The sequence below is a fragment of the Oncorhynchus masou genome, chromosome 15 (genome assembly GCF_036934945.1).
Source record: "Oncorhynchus masou masou isolate Uvic2021 chromosome 15, UVic_Omas_1.1, whole genome shotgun sequence".
Classification (NCBI taxonomy): Eukaryota; Metazoa; Chordata; class Actinopteri; order Salmoniformes; family Salmonidae; genus Oncorhynchus; species Oncorhynchus masou.
In genome coordinates this window covers 44024372-44042455 of record NC_088226.1, presented here as the reverse complement: position 1 = coordinate 44042455, position 18084 = coordinate 44024372, and the positions used below count along the sequence as shown (strand labels likewise).

The following is an 18084-nucleotide window of genomic DNA, read 5'->3' as shown; positions in this document are numbered from 1 at the left end:
GCTCTTCTCTTCGTTCTGTACATGGAGCCTCTGGGGGCTGCCATTAGGGCAGACACAGGGGTGGAAGGTTTGCTGATCCCTGGAAGTGGTGGGCTGCGTGTTAAGATGACACTTCCTTGCAGTTGTGCAAGGACTCGTGCCTGACAAGGTCCCTTGCCATCTTTGGGGATTTCACCCGAGCGTCGGGAGCAGTTCTGAACCATGCAAAGTCTTCCGTCAAGTTTTTCGGAAGATGACGCGGTAGAACGGATGTGCCTGGGGGGTTATCTCTCTGTGAGGGGGCCCTGAGGATTCTCGGGGTCCATTTTGAGACCTCCGGCTCAGCGACGCTAAACTGGAACATGCGTATCGCAGTGGTACAGAGGAAGCTAGCAATGTGGAAAGCTAGGAATTTGTCTTTTATGGGCAAAGTCCTGGTCCTAAAGGTGGATGTGTTGCCGTCTCTTTTGTATTTGGCATACATCTACCCATTGCCGGCTTGTCTGAGGAGGCCTCTAGTGAGGCTTGTGTTTCAGTTGTGTGGAGTGGCAGGTGCGAGTGGGTCGCCAGGGCACGCATGATCTGTCCCATCGGGGAGGGAGGTAGGGGGGTACCACATTTCCCCCTCAAGCTGGACACAATTTTTGTTTCTTTCTTGTTAACGGAGCTTGCTCAGCCGGTGATACACCCGTCCGGTTACCTCCTGCGGGTATTTTTCTCGTATCAGGCGAGAAGCATAATGGTGTGGTCTAACACGGGTCCTCGGGCGGAGCAGCTGCCGTGGCACTTTGGTCATGCGGCAAAGTGGCTGCGTGCGCACCCTGAAGTTGAAGTTGCCCGAGTAGGTTTAGATCATAGACACCTGTACGAGGAGGTCAGAAAGGCAGGGAGTCCGGCGCCTGTAGTGGGCATCTCGGAAGTGGTCTGGGAGGGAGTGCAGGTGCGGGGTCTGGACAACAGGCTCAAGGACCTGAATTGGTTGAGCCTTCATAAGTGTTTGCCGGTACGTTCCATCTTGTACCGGTATAGTTTGGTGCAATCCCCCACCTGTCCAAGATCCTCTTGTGGCAGGGAGGAGACTGTGCGCCATGTCTTTTGGGACTGTGCCTTTGCCGGAGTAGTATGGGGTAGGGCACGGGTGTTGTTAGGTTTGGTAAAGGGGAATTTTGTATTGACGTGGGCCAGGTTAGAGAGGGGTGTAGGGAGAGCGAGAGGGACGGATAGGGACAGGTTTCTGCTCTGGCTTCTCATGAGTCTCTTTAAACGGGGGCTGTGTGAAGCAAGGCAGAACATGGTGAAGACAGGGAGAGATTGGGGGGTGGAAGGGATAGTGAGGAGAGTGGAAGGAGATTTGAGGGGGAGGATGAAGAGGGAGGAGAGGAAGTGGGGGCAGCATGCTGCTCGGGAGAGGTGGAAGGGGGGTTTAGGGCTGGGTGTCATTTAGATTTGTAAGAGGATAGATTAGGGACGGGGAGATAGGGAAAGGTATTTTGTAGGGTGACGGGGAGGGAAGATGCTCCCCTAAGGTTTTGTTTGGGGTTTATGTTTAGTTTAATTAGTTTAATTAAAAATACCATTATTTGAGTATGTATGTAATTTATGAGTTGTAAAGAATGAATGGTATTGAAGGTAATAAATTATTTTTTATAAAAAAGTATAGGTTTTCACGGTCCGTTTGTTGTTTTTGTATTGTTTCTTCGTTCTTCGTCATTTAAACATGTATCAAAGATACCACGCTGCATTTTGGTCCGACTCTCCTTCACCAGACGAGAACCGTTACAAAATGAAGTATACTAAATGTAGAAATATATTGTGTTCAATGTTTAATAGATAAACATAGATGCAATACAACATCTGCAAAGACCGGAAATTTCCCAAATTGTTTATTTAATATTTTCTTGTAGCTAAAACATTTACAAGAGAGAAATCTGAATACTATGGGGATGTTGACCTTAGAATGTTTAATGGAACAACTACAGAATTATTTACATAAACTAAGTGATAACTGAGCAAAGCCTTTTATCTGCAAAAAGTCTGTTTGCTGGAAACATCTATGGTGGGATATTGTTTTATGCAGATTTTAGAATTTTCACTTGAAAATCTGTCATGAATTGGATGGAAATCTTGCTAATCTCTTGGAGTGTGCAGTCATGCGTAACAGATTTTGGAATGCTGTTCCATTCATTCAAGGTTTACAAAATACCATTATCTCCCTATGCCTATCCACTATTTAAACTCACAGGCTGTAAGTATTTGAAGGACTTTCTTTTCTCATTGAAGCTGGTTTGGAATGTCTTCCTGCCGATATTGTAGACTGGTGATGGGAGGACCACTGGCAGAAGTATTAAAGTGATGTCACCTTCTGTGTCTAGAGAGAATAATCCTTAGTGAATAACATGATTGTTTCAGGCAAAAAATACATTATCATCTGAGGCACCACCAGCAGGGTCATATCAAACTATACCTGCACTTCAAAGAGAAGATATTGGGACTGTTTCTCTCTGGGCTGGCGAAGCAAAGTTTTTTGTTCTTGAAGACCGCGATCCAGTTATTAGTTTCAGCAGTCCGGGTTTAAAATGTAGAAGTCTTGTGCAATCTGTAGTTAAGCAGACAATTATTATTTATTTACATTTTATTTTACTTTGTTTTTTTAACAAACAAAAAAATACATTGACCTAAATAGACAACTTAACATTTACATACATATCACACTTGCTCAGATCCACGTTCCCACCGTAATCACACCCAATGCTGTTTCTAATGCTTGCGAGACTACAAATTGTGTTATGTTGTAGACAGAGAAACAATTACCTTTCCATTGCAGTTAAAGCTGACTAACACCTAACTCTTGAAGTCCTCCTGATTTTAGAGTCTGTAATGTCTCTTTTTATATTGTCAGCACAATGCGTCAATAATGAAGGGGGCTGTGCTTTTACTGGTTGGCACTCCTCTGAGTCTTTCTCACTCTCACACCCACAGCCCCTGAGCGCCGCCCCTCTTCTATTACAATGGTTAGATTTTCAAATCCAAACAATGAGAGGTCTCAACCCCGAGGAAAAATCAAACACTTGAGAGAACCAATCAAAACCCGTTGCACAATTTATTTGCAAATATTGCTTTAACAAACAGTCTCCTTGCCAAACCAGTGTATTCACAGTTCTCCCTGCTCTGTGGGTCACGTCAGCCAGTCTTGTGAATCACAGCAAATAGAATCATATTCAAGTCTAATGTTTTTGTGAAATATGTAACTCACAACACCTGGAGTATCCAGCAGATGTGCATAACAAATAACAATCTCTTTTTTTTAAATACACAACAAATCTTTCAACATGTACCTGGCTACGTCACTCCTGCTCAAGCTTGGGGTGTCCCTTGGTGTGTCCCTTGGTGTGTCCACAATCCTGTGTGTTACGAGGACCTCCCCCCATGTATAAAAAAAGTGGCATTTACAGAACAATGACTGCGTGTAAGGCTTTTATGTTCTTCTTTAACTTCAGGCTATAGTCGAGTTGTCCAAAAGCAACAGCGTTTCCTGGTCCATCTCTTCCCCTTCAAAAGAAAGGGTAAAATTGAGTACCTAATCAGTTGCACAACTTCCGCATTTAACCCAAACGATCTCAATCAGAGAGGTGTGGAGGGCTGACTTAATCGACACCACGTCTTTGACACATCGGGGAGCAGTTGTTTTTGGGGGTTATCTGCCTTGCTTAAGGGCAGAATGGCAGATTTTCCCACCTTGTTGGCTTGGGGATTCGAACCAGTGACCTATCAGTTTTTGGCCCAACGCTCTTAACCGCTAGGCTTAACCGCTAGGGGGGAGATTTTAAGGGATAGTTTCACCCACATTTCTAAATTAAATACTTTGAAGGAAGGGTTGATAAGCCAGATCATATGGTTGAACAAAGGCAAGGGACTGAGGGAAGAGCAAAATGAATAGAGGCGGCAGTAGCTTCAAGGTTAGAAAGGCATGCCGATATTCTAACCCCTGAGCAGCTTGCTGGAAAATCTGCAGGACGTGAGCCAGTGGGTTACCAGCTACAATATGTCTATAAACTACCTACTGCTGTTGTGCCCTTGAGCAAGGCACTTTACCCCTAAGTGCACATGAGCTGCCTGTGATGTGTATGTTGTGTGTCAGGTTGGTGACTGTGACAGAATATTTGTACAAATGAACAATATAGCAAGCAACCCGCAAAACACCAGTCTCAACGTCAACAGTGAAGAGGTGACTGAGATTCTGGCCTTCTAGGCAGAGTTCCTCTGTCCAGTGTCTGTTCTTTTGCCAATCTTAATATTGTATTTTTATTGGCCAGTCTGAGATATGTCTTTTTCTCTGCAACTCTGCCTAGGAGGCCAGCATCCCGGAGTCACCTCTTCACTGATGATGTTGAGATTGGTGTTTTGGGGGTACTATTTAATGAAGCTGCCAGTTGAGGACTTGTGAGGCGTCTGTTTCTCAAACTAGACACTCTAATGTACTTGTCCTCTTGCTCATTGGCCTTGACCTAGGCATTTAAGTACAGAAATAAAGTAATGTTAGAAACTAACTTGGCTACATCAAACATAAGGTCAAGTCTAACGTTAGCTAGCTTACAGAATTTGCATCTATCCTCCACAACCTATCAAGTCTGACTAAAGCTGCCACTGTCAAAAAACATTTAAAACCAGTACAGTAATGCTGCCGAACTCAATGAATCCCCATGCAAGTTGAGATTAGCCTGCTACATAGCTTGGTTAAATGAACCCAGATGGAGAATAAGTAAAATCTAGATATGGTAACGTAGCAAGCTAACCAGTTAATTTAGCTAACGAGTGAAACAGTGTCCGATACAGTCCAGAAGAAGTGTCAGACTAAACTAGCTAAGTTAGCTAGCTACCATTACAGACACTGACATAGTTAGCTAGCCAAATGTCAACAAAAAAACATACAATTAGCTAGTTAGATTCCTTGTAAACATTTCAGTAAGCTAGCGTCACGAGCATGGTCATGCATTTACTTACCCTATCAATCTTGAAGATGATATAATGTAAACTCACCCATTCCGTACAAATGTGCGTGACCGCGACATTCAAACGAGGCTACAAAGAAAACTAATGGGACTGTAGTGACTGTGTTGACTTCAAAATCGGGGGTGTGAACTAGGTTTCTATTCAAGCGTTGATCGACATGGTAATGGCTCTATAGTATTGGAGAAAAGTTGAAAAAACTGACTCTCCGTTACATCTTGACGTGTCATGTCGTAACGTACAGCACGCATAAAGCAACTATTTCCGTCTTACAATCTCTCTCCACCATGTGTAGCACTTCTCTCATTGTTTAAAAACAAGAAATGGACAGTGACGGGGGTAAGGGGGGATACCTAGTCATTTGTTTTTGTCATCATTGCATGCAATCATCATTCTCAAAGCCGCTGTTTACTTCTAAGGTCACTTTAGCACCGCCCTAAAAACTTGATTCAAATTCGACACAAACCTTCAAATAGGTATGTAATGACACATTATATAAACTCTTTCTATTGTTTTATTTACATTTTAGAGGCGATAAGGTGGACAGATCGAGTGAAAAAGCAATTTTCCCCCATGACATCTGTCCTTCTCACTATCATGCATTAGTTTCTCTTCCCCATCCGCCATTTTTTTAAAGACCTGACGGGGCTCATTGCCTGCTTGAATTATGCAGAAACGGGCAGTGTTTAGGTCACGTAATTTAATTTGTCGGAAAGGGGTGAAATTGTGCTTTACAATGGTATTGACATTACAGTTGATCTGGAAGTATTACATTTTTGGGGCGCTAAAATAAGGGCAATTGGACCAAGGCGATGTACGAGTTTACATTACTCATTTATCACTCAAAAAAGTGTTATGAGTGAGTGCACCACAAACATATTTTCAGGGTGTTGATGCATCATCCTCCCAATACAGCCTCTTCAACATCACGGGTAGGGAAAGGGTATCCATCTGCAAAAGGGAAGTTTTGCTCTGATGTCAAATCAACTCATATTGTTGCTAGCTACCTGCATCAACCTACCTTAGCTGTTGTGCTAACTAACATGCTACTGAACCGTGACACTAGCATATTTGTATTAAAAGACAGCAACATATTCACATAAAAATTGTGTTTAGGCAAATCATTAGTTAGATAGCAGAAATATGATAGCTAATGTTAGCTAACTAAGCACTAGCCAGTCAGTCAGTGGAGCTGACAGATTGAAACTGGTATCAACAAAATGTGTTTCACGCTATCCCATAAAACATGACATTGCTAACTAGGCATAATTTAGCTAATACAATTTAAACGTTTATTTGGAAGTTTAATTCATAAATTAGACACTCACCGGACAACTTTGGTAGGTAGCTAGGTTTCCATTTTCGAACAGATGTTTCCAATTGCCTTGATTGATCATCAATGGTTACTGGCCTTAAAACTTGTTGCCACAAATTTAAATTGAATCATGAGAGAATTGTCTGCAAGAAAAAAACTCTGGCAAACTGTTTTCCCACTAGTGTCAATGCATATTATTGCTGCCAAGTGTTTGCTGCAGATTCAACACTAGTGGCAAACTTTTGGTTATCTTTTGTGGCACACTATTTATTTTGCAGCAACAAATTTATTTTTGTAAAAGGAGTCAGATGTGTTAAAGCATTACAGTAGCTCTTCGGCAGGAGGTTTGGCCACCCTGGTTTTCTATTTATTATTTCCCTCCGTATTATTCCTTGCATGTGTCTGAGCTACTGCTGTAGAATGTGTGTCTCATTGCCTACAGTTGTCATTCTGAGTGATGGAGCAAGAGCTCAGCTAGGGTTGGTAGATTTAAACCAGGATATAAACACTTGACTCCCATCAGGCCCGCTGTTGGGATAACCAAAAGCTTTCTCTCTCTGAGGCCTCTCAGCTGAATACCTTTATTCCAGGACCCAGAGTAAAACATACAAGTCTACAGATTACAAGAGACGACCAGCTAGTGAGAAAAACACCTGAGATAATGAGCTTTGATACGCTGCCTGTCTCTCTTCCTCCAGCCGCCATCCATCAATGGAAATGGAAGAGACAGAGAGAAGGCCAAAGCTGGGTTATTTTCAGTTTGCCACTGGAAACTAGATTTCACAGACCTGGCTGACCTTTGGTGAAGCAATTTTCTGCGCAGGGTAGCCTGCTGCTGCCCTGCCAACTATGCAAACCACTGGAATGAGTGATGGGATTTATTTAGGGATAGCCATGTCTCACTAATAGCCAAACATAACATATACCTGCACCCACCTACATGTAATTGAAACAAACACAATTAATAGTCATTCAACTCACATTTCAAGTGTATCCATGCCACTTTTGTTTTACTGTTATCTCATCAGACATTCCAATTAAGCTCAGTGTTTTCTTTTTCTGAACTGGATTTGCACCTAACATTCCTTAGATTCATACCTCGTGCTCCCCATCATTCTGAAAAGGTACTAAATATTGACAGCCAGAATGAAGAGAATAAAGTATATCAATAACTAATAAATTGCCCCCACTCTGGCCATCATAACTTATAGAAAACTTTTCAAGCTGCCTGTCTTAGTATTTTACACTTTTTTCTCACACAATGCATTGGCTGGATTGTTTTCAAGGATATCCAAGGGTTAAAGTCATTAGTCTAAGAACAAGTCACCTGGTGTTTAATGGCAAACACTGGAGCAAGTGGTGCTCTAGGGTTTGTTGTGACTTTAATGTATTATACTTTTGTCTGGCAATGTAGCCTTGTCTAAATCTTTTACACAGATTAATTGTAAAGATTCACATAAGGCAACATTTCATGGAATATCTGTCCTGGTCCTAAAATATGGGATAAGAAATCCTCTCGATGCACTAAATGAATGAATGGAACATCTTAATGATATTTTCTGTGGTTTGCATGAAGCTTGTCCTCCTTAGAGAGGAGATTAAGATTTAAATATAATCTTAACTGACACACTTCCATTTAACACTGTCATTTAGTGAATTGGTACTAATTGATAGGATCTGGGACGAACTAACAGTACTAGTATGTCTAATTTTGTTCGATTTGCATCAAATATGATATCATCTAGATTAATGAACTAAAGATCAAATATGAGATGGATTTAAGTAATATATTATGTCTGAGAAAATTAGACACGAGATGGAGTATCTACACTATTTACAGACAGGACATAAAAATGACTTTTATTTAGTGAATTAACAAATTCAGAATGTTATACAGCATATGGACATTGCTTAGTAACTGTTCACAAACAACTGCATTATAAAAAATAAAATTACATGTAACATGACATACGAGCCATTGCATTTCTGGTGTTTTATTTCTGTACGACTGAAGTACTGTTCTAACTCCAATTTGTGGGAATTTAAACACATGAAAAAAAACAGTTGATTTCCATATTGACTCATGAAGCTCTGAACGTGGGGTGGGGTAGGATTAAACTGAAGAGTGAGAGTATAAAAACATGGGTTGTGTTTAATAACAAAGTGAAGGACCTAAAGCCATGCTGGTGTCAAACCAAACACACTGTCGAGATAACACTTCATCATCAGCAAAAGCATCACATTGTAAGTGATTGAGATCTGTGCATTTTAAGGATGTCAGGACATGGGCAACATATCAGTGATGATACATCTTTTGATATCGATAATGGTCAGTAAGTCAGAGTTTTATTGTTATTATGTAAAAAGGCAAAGTGAACAAGGTGAAGCCCCCTTATGTGTCTATGACACAACACATTTCCAGAAAGTTATAATTTTACATGAATCCAAATGCATATCTCTTGAGATCATAACCAAAATGTCCCTCAGTGCCTTCCAAAATTGCTCTTAACTGTAATCAGGTCAGTGTGATAGCAGCACACGCATCTGCATATCTGGACACTGGCACCTTATTAACTACATAATTTGGTTGTTTCGTATTCCATGGAGTTAGGCTGTTTGGCAGAGAAAGCCTGCAACGCTGTCTGTATTCGGACAACATCTGTGGTAGATAATTTGAGGCGGTGGCGCAGGAGACAGGAGAACAGGTCCAGGAGCTGAGGTCCGGGAGGGGACAGTCTGTTGACCCGGTCCCTGATCTCCAGCAGCTGCAGCAGGGCGGAGTCCTGCGATCCCTGAGTGTACGGGTAGTCCAGCTGCAGAATCAGGTCCTGGATCGCTTCCGGGTCAAAATGCATACTATAGCCGAACACCTGGATGCTATTTATTTTCATGTAGCCCAGGTTCTTACCGGGCTCCAGAAACTCGAAAGGTTCGTAGTACACCGAGCCGTTCCCTTGGGGCAATGGAGCCCTGATCCTGCTCCGCAGGTAGAAGTGAACAGTCTCAAAAAATGTTTTCCACTTGTTACCCAAAGTCAATGTCCAGTTGTAACAGTCCAGGGGAATGTTTAGTTTAGTCCTCTCCCAATCAGGATAGCTGTTCTGGTCTATGGGCATGCTCCAGCTCTCAGAGTGACTTCCCCCGAAGGGGTTGATGTAGACAGACAGCACTGGTTCCAGGGAGCTGTTCCTAGTTAGGCAGATCTGCAGGGTCATCCCCAGGAGCATGTGGACGTGGTTGGACTTGTACTTGTTGCTCTTCAATGTCAACAGCATCCTCTTCCTCCACGACGGGTCAAACCAGTTGTTGAGTCGGACGTCGTTGCTGACGAAGATCCCATGGATGCTAATACGGCTGTCTTTCTTCTGCAGCAGGTATCTCAGCTCCAGGTCCTGCAGGTCTGTCTCGAAGCTGATGTAGTGGTCTGTGGAGTCTGGGACCTCATTGCGGCAGACCCCTTGGCTGAGCATGTACCCGGGGTTGCAGCTGGCACAGCGGGAGCGGTTGTCATAGGAGCAGGAGGCGCAGAAAGAGCCATCGCCCACAGTGCAAGGGATGACACCCTGGCAGGACGGATGGTCATAGGGGCAAGAGCAGCTCCTTGTCTCCTCCAGGTAGGAACCTATGTAGTTGTTCTCACTGCAGTACATGATGGACAGGATGTAGTTCAGCCAGTAGCTGAAGGACCTGCAAAACACACTCAAACACAAATACAGATCACCTTCCAGACAGTATATTATTATTTTATTTTTAGGGAAATGCACTTAGTATGGCCATACACTCTATAGTGCACTTTGCAGTTCTGGAAATACTATCTGCACTATGATATCAGGTTTACTAGAATAACCACATATTCCCCAATAAATAGTTTTAATCTCCCATAGGTTCATGTCATCCTATAGCTGTATTTTCCTGAAGAAAAATACATTTCTAGATTGTAGAAAATAGGATGTATGCAATAGTCATGCCCCTTTAAAAAATGCAGGATTAAGGGCAGAGAAAACCCTTGGTTTACTGAGGAACTTAGTAAAACCATAAGGGAATGAAATGCAATGTGGGCTAAAGCAAGAGGGTCTGGTTCGGCGAATGATTGGATGGCTTTTCAGCGTCTTCAAAATATGGGTGTGACTATGATCCAAAAATTGAAAGCAGATCACTACCTGAAATCTACTTCGGATAATTTCAATAATCCATCCAAATTTTGGCAAGTAGTGAAAGGTTTGTAGTGCAAAAAGATACAAAGCTTCCCAAATAATTGTTGGTAGACACACAGATTGTAACTGAGAGAACCTCTATTCTGAAAACCTTAAATCAACATTTTCTAGAAAAGGTCAATGGTATAACTGAGCCACGTATGAATTTACCTGACACCCCTGTGCACTCCTTCACCAGGTTCTCCTTTTCATCCTTCTCTGTTTCAGAAGTGTGTAAAGCCCCACAAGAAATTGATAGAAAAAAAATTCCCTGGCCCTGATGATCTCGACCCCCGTTTCCTACACCTAGCTGCAGACATCATTTTTCCCCCTTAACATGTATCTTTAACCTTACACTTGATATTAAGGAAATCCCCAAGTTATGGCATCTGCTTTTGTACTGCCTCTCCTGAAAGGTGGAGATCCTTCGTAATTTACCATATCGAAATTGTCAGCACTGTCAAAGGTACTGGAGTTCTTAGTTAGTAGGCAGCGGAAAACAACATCTTAAATGGAATGCAATCAGGTCTGGCAACAGCACTGTTTCAGCAACATTGAATGTTTTAAATGACATCCACTGTGCTCTTGACAAGAAGTTACATTGTGTGTCTGTCTTTATTGATTGTCAAAGGCATTTGACACCGTGGACCATCTTGTGTTAGTGCAAAGGATAAAATGTTGTGGAATTACAGGTTATGTTCTAGATTGGCTTATAAATTACCAATTATAAATTATAAATTATTATCAAATCGTACACAATGTGTAATGGTGGATGGTTGAAAATCTGAGTACATAGTGGTGTGCTTGGGTGTTATGCAAGGTTCTATTTTGGGCCCAATGTTATTCATTTTGTATATCAACAACATTGGGGATCATATTGAAACAGCAGATTTTCAATTTTATGCAGATGATACTGTTGTTTATTCAAGTAGTAGGAGTTTATTTTTAGCTTTTGAAAATGCCCAAAGAGCATTTAACATCATACAACAGAATGTATGATTTGAAGCTGGTTCTGAATTTGGGTAAAACAAAATGCATGGTATTTTCAAATGCCGGGCATGTTACTAATCATGTCATTGCTACATTGGCTGGACATACTATAGAGCAAGTCAAAGTGTAAAAATAATTAGGTGTGTGGGTTGATGACAAGCTGAGCTTCATTGTTTATGTGGAGAACTTGATAAGGAAGCTCAAGCTGAGAATAGGTTTTTATTATTGGCATGAGGCTTGTTTTTTTGGAGGCCAGGAAGGAGCTGGTACGATGTACATTACTACTGGCGGTATCAGATTTTAGTGATGTTATTTATACAGTTCAAGCCGGAAGTTTACATACACCTTAGCTAACTACATTTAAACTCAGTTTTCACAATTTCTGACATTTCATCCAAGTAAAAATTTGCTGTTTTAGGTCAGTTACGATCACCACTTTATTTTAAGAATGTGAAATGTCAGAAAAATACCAGAGAGAATTCTTTATTTCAGCTTTTATTCCTTTCATCACATTCCCAGTGGGTCAGAAGTTTACATACACAGAATTAGTATTTGGTAGCATTGCCTTTAAATTGTTTAACCTGTTGAGTGTAGGGGGCAGTATTTAGATTTTTTTGGGATGAAAAACGTACCCATTTGAAACTGCCTATTTCTCAGGCCCAGAAACTAGAATATGCATATACTTGTCAGATTGCGATAGAAAACACTCTAAAGTTTCTAAAACTGTCAAAATATTGTCTGTGAGTATAACAGAACTGATATTGTAGACGAAAACCTGAGTAAAATCAAACCAGGAAGTGCTGCTTTTCCTGATAGCTCTCTGTTCCATTGGATGCCTTGCCTCCATTTAAAGGGATATCAACCCGATTCCTTTTCCTATGGCTTCCTCAAGGTGTCAACAGTCTTTAGACATAGTTTTAGGCTTTTATTTTGAAAAATGAGCGAGAAAGATACATTGCGTCAGTGGATAGCTGGGTGTTCGCATGAGTTTTGCATGCGCAACAGAGTGGTGCAGCCATTGTCTCTCCCTCTCCTATTGAAAAAGCGATTGTCCCGGTTGATATATTATCGATTATATATTTTAAAAACAACCTGAGGATTGATTATAAAACACTTTTGACATGTTTCTGTGGACATTACGGATACTATTTGGAATTTTCATCTGCGATGTCGTGACCGGTCGAGCCTGTGGATTTCTAAACATATAACGCACCAAACAAATGGAGGTATTTTGGGTATAAAAATAATCGTTATGGAACAAAAGGAACATTTATTGTGTAACTTGGAGTCTCGTGAGTGAAAACATCCGAAGATCATGAAAGGTAAGCAATTCATGTTATTGCTTTTCTGATTTTCGTGACCAAGCTACTTTGATGCTAGGTGTTCATAATGTTTTGTCTAGTGATTGATAAACTCACACAAACGCTTGGATTGCTTTCGCTGTAAAGCATATTTTCACAATCTGACACGACAGGTGGATTAACAAAGAGTTATGCTGTGTTATGCTATATTGCATTTGTGATTTCATGAAAATTAAAAATGTTTAGTAATTTTATTTGAATTTGGCGCACTACAATTCAGCGGGTGTTGATGTAAATGATCCCGCTAATGGGATGGGGTACGTCAGGAAGTTAACATGGGTCAAATGTTTCAGGTAGCCTTCCACAAGCTTCCTAAAATAAGTTAGGTGAATTGTTACCCATTCCTCCTGACAGAGCTGGTGTACGGGTATTCCTGAGTAAGGTTTGTAGGCCTCCTTGCTCGCACACGCATTTTCAGTTCCACCCACAAATTGTCAATATGATTGAGGTCTGGGTTTTGTGAAGGCCACTCCAATACCTTGACTTTGTTGTCCTAGAACCATTTTGCCACAACTTTGTAAGTATGCTTTGGGTCATTGTCCATTTGGAAACCCATTTGCGACCAAGCTTTAACTTCCTGACTGATGTCTTGAGATGTTGATTCAATATATCCACAGAATTTTCCAGCCTCATGATGCCATCTATTTTGTGAAGTGCACAAGTCCCTCCTGCAGCAAACCACCCCACAACATGATGCTGCCACCCCTGTGCTTCACTGTTGGGATGGTGTTCTTCGGCTGGCAATCCTCTCCCTCCAAACATGACGATGGTCATTATGGCCAAACAGTTCGATTTTTGTTTCCTCAGACCAGAGGACATTTCTCCAAAAAGTACGATCTTTGTCCCATTGTGCAGTTGCTTACCGTAGTCTGGCTTATTTATGGCGGTGTTGGAGCAGTGGCTTCTTCCTTGCTGAGTGACCTTTCAGCTTATGTCGATATAGGTCTCGTTTTACTGTGGATATAGATACTTTTGTACCTGTTTCCTCCAGCATCTACACATTTGCTGTTGTTCTAGGATTGATTTGTACTTTTCGCATCAAAGTATGTTCATCTCTAGGAGACAGAACGCATCTCCTTCCTGAGCGGTTTGATAGCTTCGTGGTCCCATGAGGTTTATACTAGCATACTATTGTTTGTACAGATGAACGTGGTACCTTCAGGCATTTGGAAAGTGCTCCCAAGGATATTGGCTGATTTCTTTTGATTTTCCCATGATGTCAAGCAAAGAAGCACTGAGTTTGAAGGTAGGCCTTGAAATACATCCACAGGTACACCTCCAATTGACTCAAATCATGTCAATTAGCCTATCAGAAACTCCTAAAACCATGACGTAATTTTCTGGAATTTTCCAAGATGTTTAAAGGCACAGTCAACTAAGTGTATGTAAACTTCTGACACACTGGAATTGTGATTCAGTGAATTATAAGTGAAATAATAAGTCTGTAAACAATTGTTGGAAATATTACTTGTGTCATGCATAAGTAGATGTCCTAACCGACTTTTCAAAACTATAGTTTGTTAATTAACAAGAAATTTGTGGAGTTTTCATGACTCCAACCTTAGTGCATGTAAACGTCCGACTTCAACTGTAATTGTAATTGGTTTACTGTATTTGTGTCTGTAGTTTTGTTTAAAGTGGCATTAGTGTATGTAAGTTGTTTTGTCTGAAACGTTGTTCCCACTGCTGCTCCTGTCTCTCTTGAAAAATAGATGTTCTCAATGACAAAAACCTGTATTAATAAAGGTTAAATAAACATTTTTTTTTTATAGAAATCCAAATGATGAAATAGCACATATATACAGTGGCTTGTGAAAGTATTCACCTCCCTTGGCATTATTTTCTATTTTGTTGTCTTACAACCTGGAATTAACTTTTTATGGCTGCAGGGGCAGTATTGAGTCACTTGGATGAAAAGGTGCCCATTGAAAACAGCCAGCTCCTCAGTCCCAGATACTAACATATGCATATTATTATTAGTAGTATTGGATAGAAAACACTCTGACGTTTCTAAAACGGTTTGAATTATGTCTGTGAGTATAAAAGATATCATATTGCATGCAAAAACCTGAGAAATTCCACTTCCTGTTTGTATTTTTTCTGGGGGTGGCAGATTTTCAACCAAGCTCTCCTTGAAATTACAGCAAGATATGGATGAGTTTTCACTTCCTACGCCTTACACTAGATGTCAACAGTCAATAAAACTTTGTCTGATGACTCTAATGTGAAGGGGGGCCGAATGAGACAGGAAATAGTCACCACTGCCACGAGTTGACCATGCTTTCACTATGCGCGTTCACAGGGGAAGGGTTGCTTTTTCCGTAAACTTTTTTTAAAGTCTGACACAGCGGTTGCATTAAGGAGAGGTATATCTATAATTCCATGTGTATAACTTGTATTATCATCTACATGTATGATGAGTATTTCTGTTGAAACGATGTGGCTATGCAAAATCACTTTAATGTTTTTGGAACTAGTGAATCTAATAGGCCAATGTAAACTCAGATTTTTTATATAAATATGAACTTTATCAAACAAAACATGCATGTATTGTGTAACATGAAGTCCTATGAGTGTCATCAGATGAAGATAGTTCCAGGTTAGTGATTAATTTTCTCTATTTCTGCTTTTTGTGAAATCTATATTTCGCTGGAAAATGGCTGTGCTTATTGTGGTTTGGTGGAGAACTAACATAATCGTTTGTAGTGCTTTTGCTGAAAAGCATACTTGAAATTGGACACTTTGGTGGGATTAACAACTAGAATAGCTTTAAAATGGTATGAGACACATGTATGTTTGAGGAATGTTAATTATGAGATTGTTGATGTTTTGAAAATGACGCGCTACACTTTGACTGGCTGTTGTCAAATCGCTCCCGTTAACGGGATTGCAGCCATAAGAAGTTAAAGTAGATTTTTGGGGCCACCTTTTGCAGCAACTACAGCTGCAGGTCTCTTGCGGTATGTCTCTATAAGCTTGGCACATCTAGCCACTGGGATTTTTGCCCATTCTTCAGGGCAAAACTGCTCCAGTTCATTCAAGTTGGATGGGTTCTGCTGGTGTACAGCAATCTTTAAGTCATACTACAGATTCTCAATTGGATTGAGGTCTGGGCTTTGACTAGGTCATTCAATACGTTTAAATGTTTTCCCTTAAACCACTCAAGTATGGCTTTAGCAGCATGATTAGGGTTAGTGTCCTGCTGGAAGGTGAACCTCGGTTCCAGTCTCAAATCTCTGCAAGACAAACAGGTTTCCCTCAATAATTTTCCTGTATTTAGCGCCATCCATCATTCCTTCAATTCTGACCAAGAAAAACATCCCCATAGCATGATTCTGCCACCACCATGCTTCACTGTGGGGATGGTGTTCAAGGTGATGGGCTTGTGCCAGACATAGCATTTTCCTTGATTATCAAAATGCTAAATTTCAGTCTCATCTGACCAGAGTACCTTCTTCCATATGTTTGGGGAGTCCCACATGCCTTTTTGCGAACACCAAACGTGTTTGCTTATTTTCTTCTTTAAGCAATGTTTTTTTTCTGGTTACTCTTCTGTAAAGCCCAGCTCTGTGGAGTGTACAGCTTAAAGTCCTATGGACAGATACTCCCATCTCCGCTGTGGAGCTTTGCAGCTCCTTCCGGTTTATCTTTGTTGCCGCTCTGATAAATGACCTCCTTGCCTGGTCCATGAGTTTTGGTGGACAGCCCTCTCTTGGAAGGTTTGTTGTGGAGCCATATTCTTTACATTTTTTTATATTGGAATTAATGGGAGTCTCTGTGGGATGTTCAAAGTTTCTGATATTTCTTTATAACCCAATCCTGTTCTGTACTTCTCCACAACTTTTACCCTGACCTGTTTGGAGAGCTCCTTGGTCTTCATGGTGCCACTTGCTTGGTGATGGCCCTTGTTTAGTGGTGTTGCTGACTCTGGGGCCTTTCAGAACTGGTGTACTGTATATATACTGAGATCATACGACAGATCATGTGACACTTAAATTGCATCCAGGTGAACTAATTATGTGACTTCTGAAGGTAATTGGTTGCACCAGATCTTATTTTGGGGCTTCATAGCAAAGGGGGTGAATACATATGCACACACCACTTTTCAGTTTTACATTCTTTAGACATTTTTGAAATAAGGTGATTTTTTAAAATTTCACTTCACCAATTTTAACTTTTTTCTGTATGTCCATTACATGAAATAAAAATAAAAATAAATTTAAATTACAAGTTGTAATGCAACAAAATAAGAAAATGCAAAGGGGGATGAATACTTTTGCAAGACACTGTAGTTATGTAGTAACCAAAAAAGTGTTAAACAAATCAAAATATATATTTTATATTTGAGATTCTTCAAAGTAGCCACCCTTCAGCTTGATGACAGCTTTGCACACTCTTGGCATTCTTTCAACCAGCTTCATGTGGTGGTCACCTGGAATGCATTTAAATTATTAACAGGTGTACCTTTTGTTAAAATTTAATTTGTGGAATTTCTTTCTTTCTAAATGCATTTGAGCCAGTCAGTTGTGTTGTGACAAAGTAGGGGTGGTATACAGAAGCTAGCCCTATTTTGTAAAATACCAAGTCCATATTATGGCAAGAACAGCTCAAATAAGCAAAGAGAATCAACAGTCCATCATTACTTTGAAAGTTTTGATGTCTTCACTATTATTTTGACAATGTAGAAAATAGTAAAAATAAAGAAAAACCCTTGAATGAGTAGGTGTGTCCAAACTTTTTACTGGTACTGCATATGTGCACACAGCAACAGAGTATGATGAATTGAGGACAACTCATGAAAATATGTTAGAGTGGAAAAGTAGAAAATAAAAAAAAATATTTTAAAGTTCAGCTTCATATAGCCCCATTGAGACCGTGTTTGTGCCTCAACCTAGGTTGGGCAAAACTAAACATGGCGGTGATCGCTTTAGCAATCTCATTAGAATAAAGACCTCCTCCACTCCTGCCATTATTGAAAGAGATTGTGATGCCTCACATCTCAAAGTAGGGCTACTTAATAATGTGTTAAAGTTAAATATTTCTAAAGAATATTTTTTGAATTTCCCGCGCCACCTTTTCAGCTGAATGGGAGGGGGTGTCCCCTTTGGGGGACTCCTAGCCATAATTAATGTTAGATCCCTCACTTCCAAGGCAGTTATAGTCAATGAACTAATAATCACTGATCATAATCTTGATGTGAATAGCCTGACTGAAACATGGCTTAAGCCTGATGAATGTA

General features: G+C 40.6%; 1 protein-coding gene across 1 annotated transcript in view; it reads right to left on the bottom strand.

Moving 5' to 3' along the window:
* Nucleotides 1-8140: 8140 nt before the first annotated feature.
* Nucleotides 8141-18084, bottom strand: part of LOC135556280 (BMP/retinoic acid-inducible neural-specific protein 3-like) — a 109179-nt gene continuing 99235 nt past the window's right edge. The window contains exon 8 of the mRNA XM_064989354.1: nucleotides 8141-9988. Within this exon, the coding sequence (XP_064845426.1) occupies nucleotides 8872-9988 (1117 nt within the window). The 3' untranslated portion in view covers nucleotides 8141-8871. The remainder of the gene's footprint in view (nucleotides 9989-18084) is intronic.